The 19,919-nt window shown below is 40.4% G+C and overlaps 3 protein-coding genes across 9 annotated transcripts in view; 1 reads left to right on the forward strand and 2 right to left on the reverse strand.

Annotated features, from left to right (window-relative positions):
• LOC113682607 (A disintegrin and metalloproteinase with thrombospondin motifs 6) overlaps nt 1-3,043 on the forward strand; it is an 18,595-nt gene extending 15,552 nt beyond the window's left edge. For both annotated transcript variants that reach the window (XM_027199770.2, XM_089204985.1), the window contains 6 exons: nt 155-238; nt 441-607; nt 1,005-1,176; nt 1,330-1,456; nt 1,550-1,760; nt 2,374-3,043. In XM_027199770.2, coding sequence (XP_027055571.2) covers nt 155-238; nt 441-607; nt 1,005-1,176; nt 1,330-1,456; nt 1,550-1,760; nt 2,374-2,526 — 914 coding nt within the window. In that variant the 3' untranslated portion in view covers nt 2,527-3,043. The remainder of the gene's footprint in view (nt 1-154; nt 239-440; nt 608-1,004; nt 1,177-1,329; nt 1,457-1,549; nt 1,761-2,373) is intronic.
• On the reverse strand, nt 2,220-18,880 carry LOC149047573 (uncharacterized). 5 transcript variants are annotated; one of them, XM_089204988.1, is made up of 3 exons: nt 10,112-10,232; nt 4,788-7,625; nt 2,220-2,570 (listed from the first exon to the last, which is right to left on the reverse strand). In XM_089204988.1, exon 2 carries the CDS (start codon nt 7,621-7,623, stop codon nt 4,807-4,809), a length of 2,817 nt encoding a protein of 938 aa, XP_089061114.1. In that variant the 5' UTR covers nt 7,624-7,625; nt 10,112-10,232; the 3' UTR covers nt 2,220-2,570; nt 4,788-4,806. The 5 variants fall into 5 exon arrangements, with proteins under 5 accessions (XP_089061114.1, XP_089061112.1, XP_089061113.1 ...); XM_089204987.1 differs by lacking the exon at nt 2,220-2,570 and adding an exon at nt 3,044-4,688; XM_089204990.1 differs by lacking the exon at nt 2,220-2,570 and having other exon boundaries at nt 4,498-5,234; nt 5,295-7,625.
• On the reverse strand, nt 11,604-18,943 carry LOC113682618 (uncharacterized). Of its 2 annotated transcripts, XM_089204992.1 has the most exons (3): nt 18,804-18,943; nt 13,291-15,920; nt 11,604-11,895 (listed from the first exon to the last, which is right to left on the reverse strand). In XM_089204992.1, exon 2 carries the CDS (start codon nt 15,916-15,918, stop codon nt 13,312-13,314), a length of 2,607 nt encoding a protein of 868 aa, XP_089061118.1. In that variant the 5' UTR covers nt 15,919-15,920; nt 18,804-18,943; the 3' UTR covers nt 11,604-11,895; nt 13,291-13,311. The 2 variants fall into 2 exon arrangements, with proteins under 2 accessions (XP_089061118.1, XP_089061117.1); XM_089204991.1 differs by lacking the exon at nt 11,604-11,895 and having other exon boundaries at nt 11,938-15,920.
• Between the last annotated feature and the right edge of the window lie 976 nt (nt 18,944-19,919).

Here is a 19,919-nt window from a genome sequence, read left to right on the forward strand (position 1 = left end):
GCTGGTGTCATTCTTTGCTTACATATTTTCCTCAACATGTGCACGCCTGCAAAATGTAAGAATAGCGTCTCTCCTCCAGGCAACTGCGGACGTAAAAAGTTGTTCTGTAACTCTCTCATCGTTTCTTATACTTTGTTTTTATCAACTGTGCCAGGACATTATCAGTCGATCGCACTAATTCCAGACGGAACGAGAAATATCCAAATTAAGGAATTAAGTGGTTTCAAGAATTACTTGGGTAAGTTCAAGTCTGGCTGTAAGTTCATAATCGCTTCTCTATCTTCTATAATTAGTTATTCAATATGATAATTTTATAATTATTCGTGTGCCGCGCCCGTTCATGAACCAGCTTTTACTTTGCGCAATTAAACCTATTTTTTTCACCGCATTTTTTTTGGCATAGCCGTTTCAGTGCTCACTATCTTTGCTACCATCAACAGCCATGATGACAGTTGCCGGCGAAGATCTACTCAACATGGACTTCCGTATCAAACCTCGTTCATTCGCGTTTGTCGGCGCTGGTACAAGGTTTAAATACGTAAGGGATGAGAACGGAAGGGAGAGAATAACTGCACAAGGACCCCTCAACCAAGATGTAGAGTTGCTGGTGAGAAAACAGATCAGCGGTTGTGTTTGATCTACCAAAAACGGAACCGGAAAATCTGACAACACATTTTAATCCTTTGTATCCATGCTGGTCTCCATACAATTATTATATGAGGTTGACAAAGAAAATTGTGTCAAGATCATTTCGTTTCTCATGATCTTAGTGTTTGATTCAGCAAGGATACTAGAAGGTGAAATAAGAAGCTGGTCACTCTTAAGTGTTTAATGGTTCAATGGCAGAGGGAAGGGGATATCCCTTGACTCTAAAAGGGGGACTGGACCGGGAGAAAGAAGAAAGATTCTGGGACCGAAATTAATCTCGACGTCGTCAAATTATGAGTATGTGAATTTTTTTGTCCTGGATTTGTTTTACCACTGATCAATTTCGTGTTTTTCAGTATCTGGTTCAATCATGGAAGGAAGAATACCAAGTCAGGATTCGTTATCTCGTCCCTCGTTTAAAGGAGGCAAACGACGACGATACGAGAATTGAGCGGAGCCTTAAGCAGGACGAAGTCACTTTCCAATGGATAAGGCGATCTTTGGGCTGCTCCGAGACCTGTGGTGGAGGTTGGTAGGAAATTTTTTAACTGATTCATTACAATGGCTAGAAAAGGAACTAAGTTTATTATTATTTTTCTAAATTCAAAAACCACTTTTTGATACTGCAGGAAAGTAATTTGTGCTGCTTACTAGACAAAAATTGTTCGTGATCTTTAACAGGTATAGAGGTACACAGACCAACCTGTGCTCGCGCTGATGACGGATCCATTGTCAGTGACCACTACTGTAAGGGAGAAAAGCCTGATGAAGAGAATTCTGAGTGCAATATTCGAAAATGTCCAGCTAGGTAGTAAAAACTTAACTACTATTGTTTTTCTCGTTTTCCTCGAGTCATGATACCTCAAAGAGCATTTCTTAGTAAAATATGTCTCTCCCTCAGATGGAAAACTGGAGAATGGTCCGACTGCTCCAAGACCTGCAACGATGGAAACCCTGGGAAGAGGACGCGGGAGATAATGTGTGTCGATGAATCTCATGAAATCGAGACGGAAGATTCAGAATCTTACTGCGCAGGACCAAAACCTGCCACACGAGAGCCATGCGCAATGCAACCCTGTCCTGCTGAGTGGGTCACACTTTCGTCAGGTCCGGTAAGTCATTAAGGGAGGGTGTGAGACTTAGTGATCCAGAAATAAACTCCGCCATTCCATTTTAGGTGGCATAATGCATTTTCACAGTGGAATAAGCTGCTTACAGAGATAGCCGAAGTAATATTAATCCCAGAAAGTGTGGGATGGTTAACTTGATCTTATAATTAGCTGATTTAAAAAAAAAACGAAAAGCACGGGAAATGAATTGAAGTTGTAGGGGTCGGTGTAGGAATGGTGTGGAAAGAAGAAAGACGGGAATAGTGGGCTATAGTGGATAGTGGCTAAGTTTCCTACACTGCACGGGAATAGTAGGCTATAGTGGATAGTGGCTAAGTTTCCTACACTGCAGAAATGGGAAGAGCTGCAAAAAGGACTAAATCGCAAGAAATTTCCTGGTGTCTCAGAGAATTGTGCAAGATGCGAAAATTACAGAACATTGCTTAGGCTAGAAAACGCAAATCAGAATCAACTAAATTTCATTGATACAAGTGGTAAGTCGAAACTTTCTTGGAAATCTGACCAAATCACTTTAGTTTTGGTTTCATGACATAAAGTAGAAAAGCATTCTAAGGTCAATACTCATTACGAGCAAAACTTCTTGCTTTTGTTCCAGTGCTCCGCCGTTTGTGGTCAAGGTTTGAGAATGATTGAAGTAAGTTGCGTGAGGACAACCCCATCCAACAAGAAAGTCAAAGTGTCAGATGAAGAATGCACTGGCCAAAAGCCTCCCATTGCGGCCTCGTGTGATTCTGGGATTCCATGTTAATGATTCAGGAGTCTTAGACAGATTTGACGTTGACAGCAATTGAGCTTAAAAAGAACAAATTCTTAATCGTCAACACATGAAACCATTAGTTTACAAATATTATGTTTAGCGTTATAAGTGTTGCAGTATATCTTTCTTAACAAGAACAAGCTAAATTACAAAAAAAGTAGCAACAAAGTATATAAAATTGTTCCTCAAGGAGCTATGAGACAAAAATATGGAGAATGCTACTTCAATGAATGATCATGAGTTATAAAAATAAGGTTGATCTTTCAACTATAGACAGCTTATTGTCCATACCAACCACGAAGAGTTAAAACGAAGACACTTTCGCTAACAAAAAAGCCAGTGATCAGTTAAAGAAGATCACTATTCGATTCATGCTAGGAAACTGTGGCGCTACTTCAACCAATCAGGAAGTTAATGCAAATTGGCGCAACATAATGTATTATGGTTAACGTTGACTTAACATTCCGCGCGCTTTGGACCACTCTTCGATTAAATCTTTGAAAACCTATTTTTGTCATTGCTTTAATGTTATTCAAGATTAGATGTTGCAGTCAACATCAGTGCTGTGCCTACATCTGATCCTAGTGTAAGAGACGTGATGCATGATCGTCTGTCGTGATTCTGACACAAATCAAGTGACTCAGGCGAAAAACATTACGAGTCAGCTGGTGTTCCATTTTCAAAACCTCGCTAACGGCTAACACCTCTCTAAAAATTAAGCACCAAGACAGCCTCTAGCTGCTTTCTCAGGCTTCTTAGAGTCGTAAGAATTTTGGGGAATCACAACGGAAAATCATGTGTGAGAATGATGTCTTAAAGAATCATGCGTGTCACCTTGTATTGATACCCCTATGTATGCAATACGCAACTGGAAAATACGTTAATGATCGTGAGCTGATAAAAGATTTCTGTGAACCAGGCATCATCATCAGATGACCACCATGATGTTGAACGAAGTATTATTTAACAAGGTTGCACGACAAAGTCGCAACAACTGTAGGTTAGGTGCCAATTTTCACTACAGCTGCATTACCGGCACAAGTATCAGTCGAACAGGAACTATTTCCCACTGTCGAAGTGGCAGCCAATTATAACAGTGAAATGGCATCCAGCAACTAAACCAAATTAAGACGAACGTGCAAAATAGTTTGGTTAAACAAGTGCCTTTACAAGTATGCCAAGGAACACAAAGCATCACCTTCATACAGCAAAGTTTAAAGAAAAATGTAACGTAAACAAACCCGGCAGTATATCTGTATATAGCTTCACCAACGTCTAGAGACCTTTCAAACCAATACTTCACTATTTTTTCCCTATCATAGATAAAGATAATTAGCGCAGTTTTCAATTTAGAGTCGATAAACCAAAACCAGAGTAATCAAAGCGACCAATCATAACAAAGGTGCATATTGCCCTTAGCCAATAAGAACTCAAAGTGAAAAAAAGCAAACTGCTAGAGGCGCGGGAAAACGCGAGTGACCAAATTGCGCTTGTTCTAAGTTTTCATCTGATTTGTTGAGAGAAAAGTGTGAGTTTTCTGGACCAACCACAGAGTAAATTTAAGTAAAATCAAAGCAATCCCGGATAATTTTCGACACGGAATTAAAAACTGCTCTATCGACAAAGTACTTGCAGCGCAAGTACTTCAACACACATGAGTGATAAGATAACCGATGTTCAATAAGATAACTGTTAGCATTGAACGCGTAGCTATCAAAAGAATTCCTGTTCTGCACACAAGAGTACCCAGCTTGATATATGATGGCGCTAACTCTAGCTATCATATGGGTGGTATGTGGTTAACGTGACGAGATTAAGGCGCATACTTCAGACTTCACCTAACTGTATAGGTAACTAGCTATGTCTCAGTGTTAAGCGGTTTTGTATTTAAATCATTATTGTTTAGTGCTGGCTAATGATCACAGGCTGCATTCAGGCTTATTTCAAAAACTAATATGCACATTTGTTTTGTTTGGAAAGAAAATTTATTTATTTGAAAAAGGTTAAACAGGGCTTAGATGACAAAGCCATGATGTTCGAGGGCTCGTTGCCACAGAACTTGGTTATGGATTACTGTTCATCAAGCTTCGAACAACTCGAACCTGATTGAAATATTTTCACTGAAAGTATGGATCCTTCTGCCCGCCTGAGATCTGACATTTGGAACCAGAAAAATGAGATTTTAATACACCTATCATAGAATCATTACGAAATGACAAAGGAAATATTGGGCTAAAAAAATAGTCTGATACCTCTCGTACTTGGAGTTTTTTACCGCCAGTTAGCTTTATATCGCATATCTGGGGTACCATCCTTCTTTAAGGGACCACAGGGACCACAGGAAGCTCCACTTGAATCTCCATATGATGAGAGCTGCAAGGGACTATCTCCATAACTGCTGAAAGGAGAGGGTGAGGTAAACTGTTTGTTGACTGCATACCTCATGTCGGGAGTTCCATCTCTCTTCAGTGGGCCACTTGAATCTAGATGCGATGAGAGCTGCAAAGGACTATCTCCATAGCTGCTGAAAGGAGAGGGTGAATCCGCGTATGATGGGAGCTGCAAAGGACTACTTCCATAGCTGCTGAAAGGAGAGGGTGAGTAAAACTGTTTGTTGACTGCATACCTCATGTCAGGAGTTCCGTCTCTCTTCAGTGGGCCACTTGAATCTAGATACGATGAGAGCTGCAAAGGACTATCTCCATAGCTGCTGAAAGGAGAGGGTGAATCCGCGTATGATGGGAGCTGCAAAGGACTACTTCCATAGCTGCTGAAAGGAGAGGGTGAGGAAAACTGTTTGTTGACTGCATACCTCATGTCAGGAGTTCCATCTCTCTTCAGTGGGCCACTTGAATCCAGGTACGATGAGAGCTGCAAAGGACTATCTCCATAGCTGCTGAAAGGAGAGGGTGAGGAAAACTGTTTGTTGACTGCATACCTCATGTCAGGAGTTCCATCTCTCTTCAGTGGGCCAAGTGAATCCACGTATGATGAGAGTTGTAAAGGACTACCTACATAGCTGCTGGAAAGATAGGGTGAGGAAGACTGTTTATTGACTGCATACCTCATGTCAGGAGTTCCGTCTTTCTTTAAAGGTCCACCAACACGCGGGGAACTATTCACCTGAGCACTTGCCGATGTTGATTGTGATGAGTTCAGCAGGCTGTTGGGGTGTTTGTTAACGGTGTAACGCATGTCAGGCTTGCCATCTTTCTTGACAGGGCCAGTGCTTGGTGTTCTGTTACTCTTTAAAGAAGATTGCACCATGGCTTCCTTATCTCTCGTTATTTTAAATCTTCTATCTGGCGTACCTGCCTTTGTCAGTGGTCGCCCTTTGTCATCTTTGTTGATAGTGTAGCGCATGTCAGGCGTACCGTCTTTCTTGACAGGGCCAGTACTTGGTGTTCTGTCACTCTTTAAAGAAGATTGCACCATGGCTTCTTTATCTCTCGTTACTTTGAATCTTCTATCTGGCGTACCTGCCTTTGTCAGTGGTCGCCCCTCCTCATCTCTGCCCAGGGATTGACGGTTTGTTTTGAATCTCATGTCTGCACTGCCATCCTTTTTTACAGCGGGGTTTAGGCCTCGTTTGTTAACTTTAAACCGCATATCGGGAGAGTGGTCCTTATTCTGCAGGCCTAACGATCGCCTGTTCTCTTTAAACCTCATGTCAGGAGTTCCATCCTTCCTTTGACCCCTCCTTGGCGTCTGCACAGCTGGTATCTCTGACTCGAAAAACTCTAACTTCGACGTCAGAAATTCTGGTGTCAGGTCACTGGCAATAGCGTCTTCAAAGCCGTATTGATTAGGGTAGAAGGCTTGCTCAGACTCGTAAAAGGTTTCAGTTGGAGTTGTGTCTTCTTGCAAATGAAACAAGACTTGACTTTCCAGGACATTTTGAACATATTCAACGCACGTAGCACTCTTCATTATAAGAGGATGCTGCAGAAGACTTCGAAGGAACTCGGGACTTGTATTCTCCAGTCGAATGCACTTCAGCAACTCTGGTAGGTAACCTATGCGCTCATCCTCAGCACTAACCCATTTGGCAACCGCGTTAAAGACTTCTTCTTCACAATTCACATTAAGATCGTCGAACTGTATGATCGCTTTCAGATCTTCGTACTCAAGCTCGACGAACTCGTCTTCTTCACTAACGCTTGTAAAGTTACCAATTATGAAATTTTTGGCCTCTTCTTGAAGAACCTTGGTTTCTTTACAATTCTCCTCACGTGCCAGCCACAGGATATTGACTGCATTAAAGCAATCCATCTTTAGACTCAGCCAATCGCAGCAGGCTCTTGCAAGTGCGGGAATCTCATAACCACATCCAGCTTTGAGAAGACCAACCACGTTTTCCCCGTTCACTGCAACATTACCTGTATATATGTACTTCACAAAATCCTCCAAGACATGGGACGCAATCTCCTTTAGACGATATCTTGTCTCTTCTGATGAAGACAGATCATTTGCCAAATTTGTCCACAACACTGGCGATGCTGCTGCGACAACTGGTGCATGGACTTCCTGTGTTACACCATGACCATCGTCTAACAAACAGGAGGTCAACTCAGACTTTTGGTACATCTCGTACAGTTGCGAAAGCAAACCTTCACGGTGACTATTCCACAACACCGACATTTGTTCATTGCTGTTACGGTCACAAAGCTTTTTCAGAGAGTCGATTCCGTGTGTTGCAGCAACCTTTCGAAGGCCATCTACCAGTTCTTGATGTGATGGGAACTCTGTTTTGTAAAGGAAAACACGAAAGGCAACAAGTGCATCTGTGCTCAATCCCTTCAAAGAGAGTTTGCCACCGGTGATATCAAAGTCCCTTCCTGTAAGATTCTGTTTAAGGGTAGGACTGCAGGCAGCAAGCAGAATGGAATGAAGGGGCTCCTCGTAATCTTTGGACGTAGAGCGCAGGACCACGTCTGTCAAAAGTCCTTCATTTGCTTGCATCAAGGCGAGGTTCTTCAACAGAATTTTGGCATGATCGGCCTTTTTAAAAGTATAAAACACTCCGTCTTCGTCAAGAGTCTTGCACTCATTCACGGGTAGATCCAGAAGTGCATACGAAGGATTCATGGCTAAAGACGGATAAATTTCATATATCAAAATTTTTTTTAAGCACAAGGATCTTTAAGACAGAACAAAGGCCGGATTAAGGGAGTTAGTATTTAAACTGTCTTAAGAGAGTATAACTCGGCGCGAGTTCGGCTTTTTCGGAATTTCTCGATCATTTTCGCGGAAATGGTCGATTAACAATGGAACACTATCTAGAGAAAATAGGATGTTCTGCTATATAGCTTTGAATTTGAAAAATTAATCATCTTCGTACCCAAAGTCTTGAATAAATGCCCATTTCTCCATCATGTCTATGAATATTCTATCACAACTGGTAAGCAAGACTCCCAATTTTGGGGTTTAAAAAAAAGTGAGTCACATGTCACAAATTATCTAAACTGTAAAAACATTACATGTACTCGCTATCATGTTGCAGTTGTACACCAGACAATAGAGGACTAATCACTTTGATTACAGTTTTAAACAGCATGGTTATACAAAGGAAGTTAATCATAGTTCAAGTTCTTATTTGGATATCTAATTGTAAAATAAGCGCGGACATAATGCTGTTATACACATTCCTGTCCACCGATCACGCAAGGTTTGCGCAGGTAAAGGCGGATTCCCTCGATATGTTGATTGCTACAAAACGGATCAGCTTCATATCAGTTCTGTTTCTAATCGTTCTTTGCATACAAGTCACGCAGTTAACTGAACTAATAGCCACAAGTTCTTATCCAGACCTGCCTACAGAAGGTAATGTACGAAGTTTCGCAAAAAAGCGTCACCTTATCAAGTAGATGGAGAGGTCACAGAGTGAAGTAATTAAAAATCAAGACCAGCTAATTGAAATAATGGTTACTAAAAAAACCTTGGGTGGTGGAATCGAAAAATGCATGAAAGAGGGTGGATTACCTTACGGTGTGCGGTCAAGTATTTCACAGCCGCGTCGGCGTGTTTTAGAGACGGTTTCACAAACGTCAAGAATGCAAGGCAGAAACATCAAGAATCTCAAGGCGGAGCCATTTCCGAAAAAAGATAACTACTTTTCAATTTTATCTTCGATGGAGTGCCTTGAATAGGAATTGCTGTATTCAAGAGCCAGTGTGATAAAATTTAGCCGCAAAATATGCATAAATTCAAATAAATCGAGAGGGGAGCGGACACAATACGAATTGCACTTCATATCTCTTCGAAAAAAACTTTTCCCTTAATAAGTCTTCTTTACAATAAGAGCATTTTTCGCGCATAATATTCAAACAAGGAAAATTCAGCTCGGGAAGAATAGACATGTCGTAAGTCTTCTTGGAATTCTTCGATCAATTTCTCCGGAAATGACTCAGTAATAAACAGGGGTATGTCTTAGAGAATAATCTTATCTCGTATGTCCAAGGAGAGAATTGCACTTCATATTTCCTTAATTTGTATCACAAAATATCACTTCATTTCCATGTTGAGAGATATTTCCCTGACGAAATCTTCTTTATTATAATTAGAAGAGCATTTTTGCAGATGATATTCAAACGAGGAAACTTGATCTGCAGGAAAAAATACAATAAATGACGAAAGCTTTCTTGGAATAACTCAGTCAACTTCTCCGAAATGATTATCAAAGGATATGCATGACTTAAGTAGTAATGAGATGTTTTGACTTTCAAAGATTCTTTGTTCGCAAATGTCTTGTATGAATGAGTATTTCTCGATCACAAATCTCATAAAACGATAAGGCAGGCTCAACTTCAGGGTTTTAGAATAAAAATTGAACTGCACCGCTTATTTTCTCAAATGTCAAAATGTCACATGATTGATTTGGAAGCCGGGCGACAAGGTATTTATCAATGATTGCCTGAACGTTTCTTTGTGCAAACTCACGAATTATGAAAATCCGATCACAATTTCGAACAGGAAAGTTACGCTAGATTCGACCCTTAAAAATACCATAACATAATGCTGTCATACACATAACTGTCCACAAAAGTACAAAAACCTTCCAATGAAACGAATTCCATCTCGATCACGCGAGGTTTTAAATCAAATAAACTCACGGATAATTTTCACAAGTGAACTTCTTCTCCGTATTTTCAACCCAAAGCATGAAAACATCGGATCAGACAAACTTCTTCACTTAGCATTATCCTTTATCTACATATGCAGTTATACACCGAAGTATAGACCAGGGGGAAGAAAATCAAATGTGACTTAATTCGTGAGAGCAAAGGACCGAAAGCGAAACTACGAAGATGGAAGCCGACCAAACACAACGGCATGCCCTATAAAAGGACTTGAACTAAGAAAAAGACAGGTTTACCTATAAGTAGAAAACGAGGGAATCTTTCCTTCGATGCCGGAGAGGCGACAAAATAGGAATATAGAATTTTTAAAGCAACATCATGGTATTAAGTAAGACACAGAATAGAGCAAGTACTAAAGGCAAGTTACTTAACTATGACTGATAGCTGCACGGTAGAAGATAACACAAATCAAAAAGTCACAAAGTTGCGGAACAAACCTGTTTTTTATCCAAGTAAAATTACTCACTGCTTAAGACGCTTCAGAACAAAGTCCAGCTGTCCCTCTCGCTTCCTGTACTTTCATTTCTAGCTGCGTTGCTATGTTACGAATGACAGGCCAGCTCGTTGCTAAGGGCCGCGTGCGCGTGTGTGAGATGAGAGTAATGGAAATAAAAATAGATTATGAGCCGAACTGTGAAGTTCAATTTGTTGAATGTTACAATCAATTTCGCAGAAAGGAGAAACAAAGGGCCTCTGTATTTCAAGAGTGACAGGATTTCCGCTTTAAAATGTTTTTTGAGTAGAAACGTTTCCCTAGCCTTACCCAATCTCGAATGACTATGCATTTCTCGATCAATGTCAAATAAGGCTTTGGATAAAACTCTGGATAGTAACAGAGGCACATTATATGCCTCTTGTTTCACGCTACGTGTTCTATTCTGTAAAATTAGTTATGCTTGAGTTCACCCGTCCACGAGATCAAAGATATGCTTCATTGACGTAAAACCGATCTCAGGGATTTGAATACATCACAAGCAGCTTAAAACTTTATGCGTGACTCTCAATAGATGATCTGTATCACTTGTTAAAAAGTTGATTTTCATGAGTAGTGGCGATCAAAACCGCATGAAAATGAGATAGCGTTACGGACTGTTTAGATCTTCAAAGCCCCGTCCAGTTTTGATTAACAAACATTGCATACGATAAATCATATTGCCCCTGTGGATGATAAGTGACAAATTTCCTCCCCAAAGACGTACGGAGGGGATCGGATCGAGGCTCGGCTTTATTACCAACTATGGCAAGGTCTGAGAGAATCCAGTAAGTTCATTTCTTAAGATCGCTCATCTGATCGCCTTCTTAAGAAGTCGGCCAACAGCAGGTGTGACTTCTTTTGTATAGCGGAGATCTTGTTAATTTGAAAATTTCCCCCCAAAAAAAAACTAAAAATATTCAATTGAAATTGTTCCAAAATTATAACCACTTACACTTGCTAAATGCGCAATACAACCCTGTCCTGCTGAGTGGGTCACACTTTCGTCAGGTCGGGTAAGTCGTTAAGGAAGGGTGTGAGACTCAGTGATCCAGAAATAAACTCTACCGTTCTATTTAAGGGGCATAGTACATTTTGACAGTAGAATAACCTGCTTACAGGGATAGCCGAAGTGATATCAATACCAGAAAGCGTGGAATGGTTAACTTGATCTCATAATAAGCTGATTGAAAAAAACAAAGAAGTACGGGAAGTGAATCGAAGTTGTAGGGATCGGTGTAGGAATGGTGTGGAAAGGAGAAAAACAGGAAGTCCGGAGTACATCCATTCGATAGTGGTTGAGTTACCTAAACTACCGAATGGGGAAGAGCTGCAAAAAAAAAATGAAATCGCAAGAAATTTCCCAGTGTCTCAGAGAATTGTGCAAGATGCGAAAACTACAGAATATTGCTTAGGCCACCGAACGCAAATTAGAATCAACTAAATCTCATTGGTAAAAGTGGTAAGTCAAATCTTTCTTGGAAATCTGAACAAATCACTTTAGTTTTGGTTTCATGACATAAAGTAGAAAAGCATTCTAAGGTCAATGCCCATAACGAGCAAACTTCTTGCTTTTGTTCCGGTGCTTTGCCGTTTGTGGTCATGGTTTGAGAATGATTAAAGGGAATTGCGTGAGGACAGCCCCATCCAACAAGAAAGTCAAAGAGTCAGATTAAGAATGCACTGGCCAAAAGCCTCCCACTGCAGTCTCGTTTGATTCTGGGATTCCATGTTTATGATTTAGGAATCCTAGATGGATTTAGATTAAAGATTAAATATATTTAGATTAAATTGAGCTTTAAAAAACCCAAATTTTTAATCGTCAACACATGAAACTATTAGCTTACAAATATTATGTTTAGCGTTATGAGTGTTTCAGTATATCTTTCTTAACAAGAACAAGCTAAATTACAAAAAAAGTAGCAACAAAGTATATAAAACTGTTCCCCAAAGGGCTATGAAACAAAAATATGGAGAACGCTACTTCAATGAATGATCATGAGTTATAAAAATAAGGTTGATCTTTCAACTATAGACAGCTTATTGTCCATCCCAACCACGAAGAGTTAAAACGAAGACACTTTCGCTAATAAAAAGCCAGTGATCATTTAAAGAAGACCACTACTCGATCCATACAAGGAAACTGTGGCGCTACTTCAACCATCAATACACAGGAAGTTAATACAAATTGACGCAACATAATGTATTATGGTTAACAATGACTAAACATTCCGCGCGCTTTGGACCACTCTTCCATTAAATCTTTGAAAACCTATTTTTGTCATTGCTTTAATGTTATTCAAGATTAGATGTTGCAGTTAACATCAGTGCTGTGCCTACATCTGATCCTAGTGTAAGAGACGTGATGCATGATCGTCTGTCGTGATTCTGACACAAATCAAGTGACTCAGGCGAAAAACATTACGAGTCAGTTGGTGTTCCATTTTCAGAACCTCGCTACCGGCTAACACCTTTCTACAAACTGCTTTATCGACAAAGTACTTGCAGCGCAAGTACTTCAACACACGAGTGATAAGATAACCGATGTTCAATAAGATAACTGTTAGCATTGAACGTGTAGCTATCAAAAGAATTCCTGTTCTGCACACAAGAGTACCTAGCTTGATATACAATGGCGCTTACTCTAGCTATCATATGGGTGGTATGTGGTTAACGTGACAAGATTAAGGCGCATACTTCAGGCTTCACCTAACTGTGTAGGTAACTAGCTATGTCTCAGTGTTAAGCGGTTTTGTATTTAAATCATCACTGTTATGGCTGGCTAATGATCGCAGGCTGCATTCAGGCTTATTGCAGAAATCGATATGCAGATTTTTTTCGTTTGCGTTCAGGAAAGAAAATCCATTTATTTTAAAAAAAAAGTTAAACAGAGCATAGACGACAAAGCCATGATGTTCGAGGACTCTTTGCCAAAGATGTTGGTTATGGATTACTGTTCATCATGCTTCGAATAACTCGCACCTAATTGAAAAATTTTCACTGAAATTATGGAGTTGATCTCTTGATCCTTCTGCCCGCCTGAGATCTGACACGAAGAACCAGAACAATGAGATCTTAATCCACTTATCATAGAATCATCACGAAGTGACAAAGGAAATATTGGGCTAAAAAATAGTCTGATACCTCTCGCACTTGGAGTTTTTTTTACCGCCAGTTAGCTTTATATCGCATATCTGGGGTACCATCCTTCTTTAAGGGACCACAGGAGCTGGATCGGGAGGCTCCTCCACTGGAAGATGGCCTGGAACTGTAGCTTGATCCCCCAAAAGAAGATCCAACCGACTGTGAACTACCATAAAACGACTTGTTTACTGCGTACCTCATGTCTGGAGTACCATCGCGTTTGAGTGGACCGCGTGAACTCGACCCACTTCCATTTCCACTGAGAGATGATCTCGAACTGTAGATGGACCCACCAGAGGAATAGCCAGAGGATGCAGGACTGCTGCCATTGAACGCCTTGTTAACGGCATACCTCATGTCTGGAGTTCCGTCTCTCTTACATGGCCTACTCAGACTGCTATGTGATGACAGCTGTGACGAACTTCCTCTGTAGCTGCTTGAGGGAGACGGAGAGGTATACTGTTTGTTAATTGCGTACCGCATGTCAGGAGTTCCATCCCTCTTCAGTGGGCCACTTGAACCTCTATAGGATGATAGCTGCAAAGGTCTACCTTCATAGTTTCTAGAAGGAGAGGGAGAGGATGACTGTTTGTTGACTGCATACCTCATGTCGGGAGTTCCATCTCTCTTCAGTGGGCCACTTGAACCTCTATATGATACATAGCTGCTGGAAGGGGAGGGAGAGGAAGACTGTTTGTTGACTGCATATCTCATGTCAGGAGTTCCGTCTTTCTTTAATGGTCCACCAACACGCGAGGAACTATTCACCTGAGCACTCGCTGATCTTGTTTTTGATGAGGTCAGCAGGCTGTTGGGGTGTTTGTTAACAGTGTAACGCATGTCAGGCGTACCATCTTTCTTGACAGGGCCAGTGCTTAGTGTACTGCCACTGTTTAAAGAAGATTTCACCGTGGCCTCCTTATCTCTCGTTACTTTGAATCTTCTATCTGGCGTACCTGCCTTTGTCAGTGGTCGCCCCTCCTCATCTCTGCCCAGGGATTGACGGTTTGTTTTGAATCTCATGTCTGCACTGCCATCCTTTTTTACAGCGGGGTTGAGGCCTCGTTTGTTAACTTTAAACCGCATATCGGGAGAGTGGTCCTTATTCTGCAGGCCTAACGATCGCCTGTTCTCTTTAAACCTCATGTCAGGAGTTCCGTCCTTCCTTTGACCCCTCCTTGGCGTCTGCACGGCTGGTATCTTTGACTCGGGCAGCTCCAGCTTAGACGTCAGAAATTCTGGTGTCGGGTCTCTAGCAATAGCGTCTGACTTAGGAAGCTCCAACTCCGACGACCGAAATTCTGGTGTCAGGTCTCTGGCAATAGCGTCTTCAAAGTCGTGTTGATTAGGGTAGGAGTCCTGCTCAGACTCGTTGAAGGTTTCAGTTGGGGTTGTGTCTTCTTGCAAATGAAACGAGGCTTGACTTTCAAGAGCATTTTGAACATATTCAACGCACGTAGCACTCTTCATTATAAGAGGATGCTGCAGAAGACTTCGAAGGAACTCGGGACTTGTATTCTCCAGTCGAATGCACTTCAGCAACTCTGGTAGGTAACCTATGCGCTCATCCTCAGCACTAACCCATTTGGCAACCGCGTTAAAGACTTCTTCTTCACAATTCACATTAAGATCGTCGAACTGTATGATCGCTTTCAGATCTTCGTACTCAAGCTCGACGAACTCGTCTTCTTCACTAACGCTTGTAAAGTTACCAATTATGAAATTTTTGGCCTCTTCTTGAAGAACCTTGGTTTCTTTGCAATTCTCCTCACGTGCCAGCCACAGGATATTGACTGCATTAAAGCAATCCATCTTTAGACTCAGCCAATCGCAGCAGGCTCTTGCAAGTGCGGGAATCTCATAACCACATCCAGCTTTGAGAAGACCAGCCACGTTTTCTCCGTTCACTGCAACATTACCTGTATATATGTACTTCACAAGATCCTCCAAGACGTCTGGCGCAATCTCCTTTAGACGATATCTTGTCTCTTCTGATGAGAACAGATCATTTGTCAAAATTTTCCGCAACACTGGCGATGCTGCTGCGACAACTGGTGCATGGACTTTCTGTGTTATACCATTGCCATCGTCTAACAAACAGGAGGTCAATTCAGACTTTTGGTACATTTCGTACAGTTGCGAAAGCAGATCTTCACGGTGACTATTCCACAACACCGACATTTGTTCATTGCTGTTACGGTCGCAAAGCTTGTTCAAAGAGTCGATTCCATATGTTCCAGCAACCTTTCGAAGGCCATCTACCAGTTCTTGACGTGATGGGAACTCTGATTTGTAAATGAAATCACGAAAGGCAATAAGTATATCTCTGTTCAATCCCATCAAAGAGAGTTTGCCACCGGTGATATCAAAGTCCCTTCCTGTAAGATTCTGTTTAAGGGTAGGACTGCAGGCAGCAAGCAGAATGGAATGAAGGGGCTCCTCGTAATCTTTGGACGTAGAGCGCAGGACCACGTCTGTCAAAAGTCCTTCATTTGCTTGCATCAAGGCGAGGTTCTTCAACAGAATTTTGGCATGATCGGCCTTTTTAAAAGTATAAAGCACTCCGTCTTCGTCAAGAGTCTTGCACTCATTCACGGGTAGATCCAGAAGTGCATACGAAGGATTCATGGCTAAAGACGGATAAATTTCATATATCAAAATTTTTTTTAAGCACAAGGATCTTTAAGACAGAACAAAGGCCGGATTAAGGGAGTTAGTAATTATACTGTCTTAAAAGAGTATAACTCGGCGTGAGTTCGGCTTTTTCGGAATTTTTCGATCATTTTCGCGGAAATGGTCGATTAACAATGGAACACTATCTAGAGAAAATAGGATGTTCTCCTATATAGCTTTGAATTTGAAAAATTAATCATCTTCGTACCCAAAGTCTTGAATAAATGCCCATTTCTCCATCATGTCTATGAATATTCTATCACAACTGGTAAGCAAGACTCCCAATTTTGGGGTTTAAAAAAAAGTGAGTCACATGTCACAAATTATCTAAACTGTAAAACATTACCTGTACTCGCTTTCATATGCAGTTGTACACCAGACAATAGAGGACTAATCACTTTGATTACAGTTTTAAACAGCATGGTTATACAAAGGAAGTTAATCATAGTTCAAGTTCTTATTTGGACATCTAATTGTAAAATAAGCGCGGACATAATGCTGTCATACACATCCCTGTCCACCGATCACGCAAGGTTTGCGCAGGTAAAGGCGGATTCCCTCTATATGTTAATTGCTACAAAACGGATCAGCTTCATATCAGTTCCGTTTCTAATCGTTCTTTGCATGCAAGTCACATAGTTAACTGAACTAATAGCCACAAGTTCTTATCCAGACCTGCCTACAGAAGGTAATGTACGAAGTTTCGCAAAAAAGCCACCTCATCAAGTAGATGGAGCGGTCACAGAGTGAAACAATTAAAAATCAAGACCAGCTAATTGAAAGAATGGTTACTAAGAAAAACCTCGGGTGGTGGAATCGAAAAATGCATGAAAGAGGATGGATTACCCTACTGTGCGCGGTCAAGTGTTTCACAGCCGCGTCGGCGTGTTTTTGAGACGGTTTTACAAACATTAAGAATGCAAGGCAGGAACATAAAAAATCTCAAGGCGGAACCATTTCAGAAAAAAAACATAACTACTTTCCAATGATTTTCTATCTTCGATGAAATGCCTTAAATAAAAATTGCTGTGTTCAAGAGCCAGTGCGATAAAAATTAGCAGCAAAATATGCGTAAATTCAAATGGATGGAGAGGGGAGCAGCTAACCTCTTCCACAATACGAATTGCACTTCATATTTCATCAAAAAAAATTTTTTTCCTCATTAAATCTTCTTTACAATAAGAACATTTTTCGCACATAATATTCAAACAAGAAAAATTCAGTTCAGGAAAAATAGATGTGTCGTAAGCCTTCTTGGAATACCTCGATCAATTTCTCCGGAAACCACTCAATAATAAACAAGGATATATCTTAGAGAGTAGGTAATTTAGTGTTAACAACTGGGTTGAAAACGTAAGTTAGCCACCGTAAAGGGTAAAAAAGCTGACGTTTCGAGCGTTAGTCCTTCCTCAGAGCGAATCACAGTTTCTTTAGAAACTTACCCCTTTATTCATATGTCTTAGAGAGTACTCTTATCTCGTATGTCCAAGGAGAGAATTGCACTTCATATTTCCTTAATTTGTATCACAAAATATCACTTCATTTCCATGTTGAGAGATATTTCCCTGACGAAATCTTCTTGACTATAATTAGAAGAGCATTTTTGAAGATGATATTCAAACGAGGAAACTTGATCTTCAGGAAAAAATACAATAAATGACGAAAGCTTTCTTAGAATAACTCAATCGATTTCTCCGAAATGGTTATCAAAGGATATGCATGATTTAAGGAGCAATGAGGTGTTTTGACTTTCAAAGATTCTTTGTTCTCAAATGTCTTGTATGAATGAGTATTTCTCGATCACAAATCTCATAAAACGATAAGGCAGGCTCAACTTCAGGGTTTTAGAATAAAAATTTGAATTGCACCGCTTATTTTCTCAAATGTCAAAATGTCACATGATCGATTTGGAAGCCGGGCGACAAGGTATTTATCAATGATTGCCTAAATGATTCTATGTGCAAACTCACGAATTATGGAAATCCGATCACAGTTTCGAAAAGGAAAGATACGCTAGATTCGACCCTTGAAATTACCATAACATAATGCTGTCATACACATAAAAGTCAACAAAAGTAAAAACGAATTTTATCTAGATCACGCGAGGTTTCGAATCAAATAAACTCACGGATAATTTTCACAAGTGAACTTCTTCTATTTAATTGTTGATTAGGTTATCAAAAAGAACAATTATTAAATAAACTCTTTTTTTATCAGCATGCTCACGATTCCTTCCTTGTCTGGAAGTTACCAACATTAGCGATATAACGCAGTTTATTATTTTGATAGAATATTGCCTTATGAAGGTTTCAACGGATGAAAGAGTAGAACTGATTGAAATGTAATGTGCAGCTTCAGGGTACCGCTCTGCAAACAATACTCTGTATTTTTAACCCAAAGCATGAAAACATCGGATCAGACAACTTTCTTCGCTTAACACTTCACTTTAGCTACATTTGCAGTTATACGCTGACTTATAGACCGGCAGGAAGAAAATAAAATGTGACTAAATTTGTGAGAGCAGCGAACCGAAAGCGAAGATACGAAGACGAAAGCGGACTAAACACAAAGGCACGGCCTGTAAAAGGACATGAACTAAGAAATAAACAGGTTCACCAAGAATTAGCAGACGAGGGAAACTTTCCTTCGACGCCAGAGACATAGGAAGAATAGAGAATTTTAAAAGCGACATCATGATGTTATGTTAGACACTGAAGAGAGCACGTGCTAACAGTAAATTACTTAACTATGACTGATAGCTGCACGGTTTTAATCTATTTTACAAACCTTCGTGCAGAAGAGATAACACAAATCAAGAAGTCGCAAAGTTGCAGACAAACCTTTATCCAAGTAAAACAAGTCACTGCTTAAGACGCTTCAGAACTAAGTCCAGCCTGATGGGTGGTTTAAAGTAAATGCCTCTAGTTGAGAAAGCGGAAGCTTCATGAGTTGCCCTCCTATTGCACGGCTGTTTCGCGATGGAAATTTATTTTGAGCATGCTGTCTACAGGAAACATCGAGTTAATTATTACTTCTCTGGTTAAGACTAAATTAGCATCTGCATAAATCTAGCGTCCATGGCAACCCCTTGGGCTAAGATCTAGTTTAGCCAATGAAATCTTGCTGGTATGTAATGTATGCGAGCGAAATTTAGCATGACGGATGTGTGCACATGGATGAGGCCCTTGCTGTCGAAAATTGAAGGTCAAGAGACACCGGGCCTTTGCAAGTCAATCATTTGTCTTTAAGAAAAGGAAATTATGGCCTTTCCATTCCATGCACCAGAGGGACTTTACGCGATAGGGCAGACCTGATTTTCCGACAAAATTATAACTTTCATTGAACAACAGACAGATGCGGACATTTAACTGGAAATAAAAATAGATAATGACCCGAACTGTAAAGCTTTCTCGGAAATTTAATTTGTATGTTTAATGTTACGATCAATTTCTCGGAAAGGAGAAACAAAGGGCCTCTCTATTTCAAGAGTGACAGGATTTCCGCTTATAAAATGTTTTTTGAGAAGAAAAGTTTTCCTAGCCTTACTCAATCTCGAATGACTGTGCATTTCTCGATCAATGTCGGGTAAGGCTTTGAATAAAACTCTGGATAGTAACAGAGATACAGTATATGCCTCTCGTTTTACGCTACGTGTTCTATTCTGTAAAATTAGTGATGCTTGAGTTCACCCGTCCACGAGATCAAAGATATGCTTCTGACGTAAAACCGATCTCAGGTATTTGAATACATCACTAGCCGCCCAAAACTTTGTGTGACTCTCAATAAATTATCTCTATCACTTGTTAAAAAGTTGATTTTCACGAGTAGTGGCGATCAAAGCCGCATGAAAATGAGGTAGCGCAACAGACTGTTTAGATCCTCAAAACCCCATCCACCTTTGATTAACAAACAATTTTTATGATAAATCATATTGCCCACAGAGGATGATAAGTGAC

This window comes from Pocillopora damicornis, chromosome 4, assembly GCF_964200805.1.
Source record: "Pocillopora damicornis chromosome 4, jaPocDami1.2, whole genome shotgun sequence".
Taxonomy (NCBI): Eukaryota; Metazoa; Cnidaria; class Anthozoa; order Scleractinia; family Pocilloporidae; genus Pocillopora; species Pocillopora damicornis.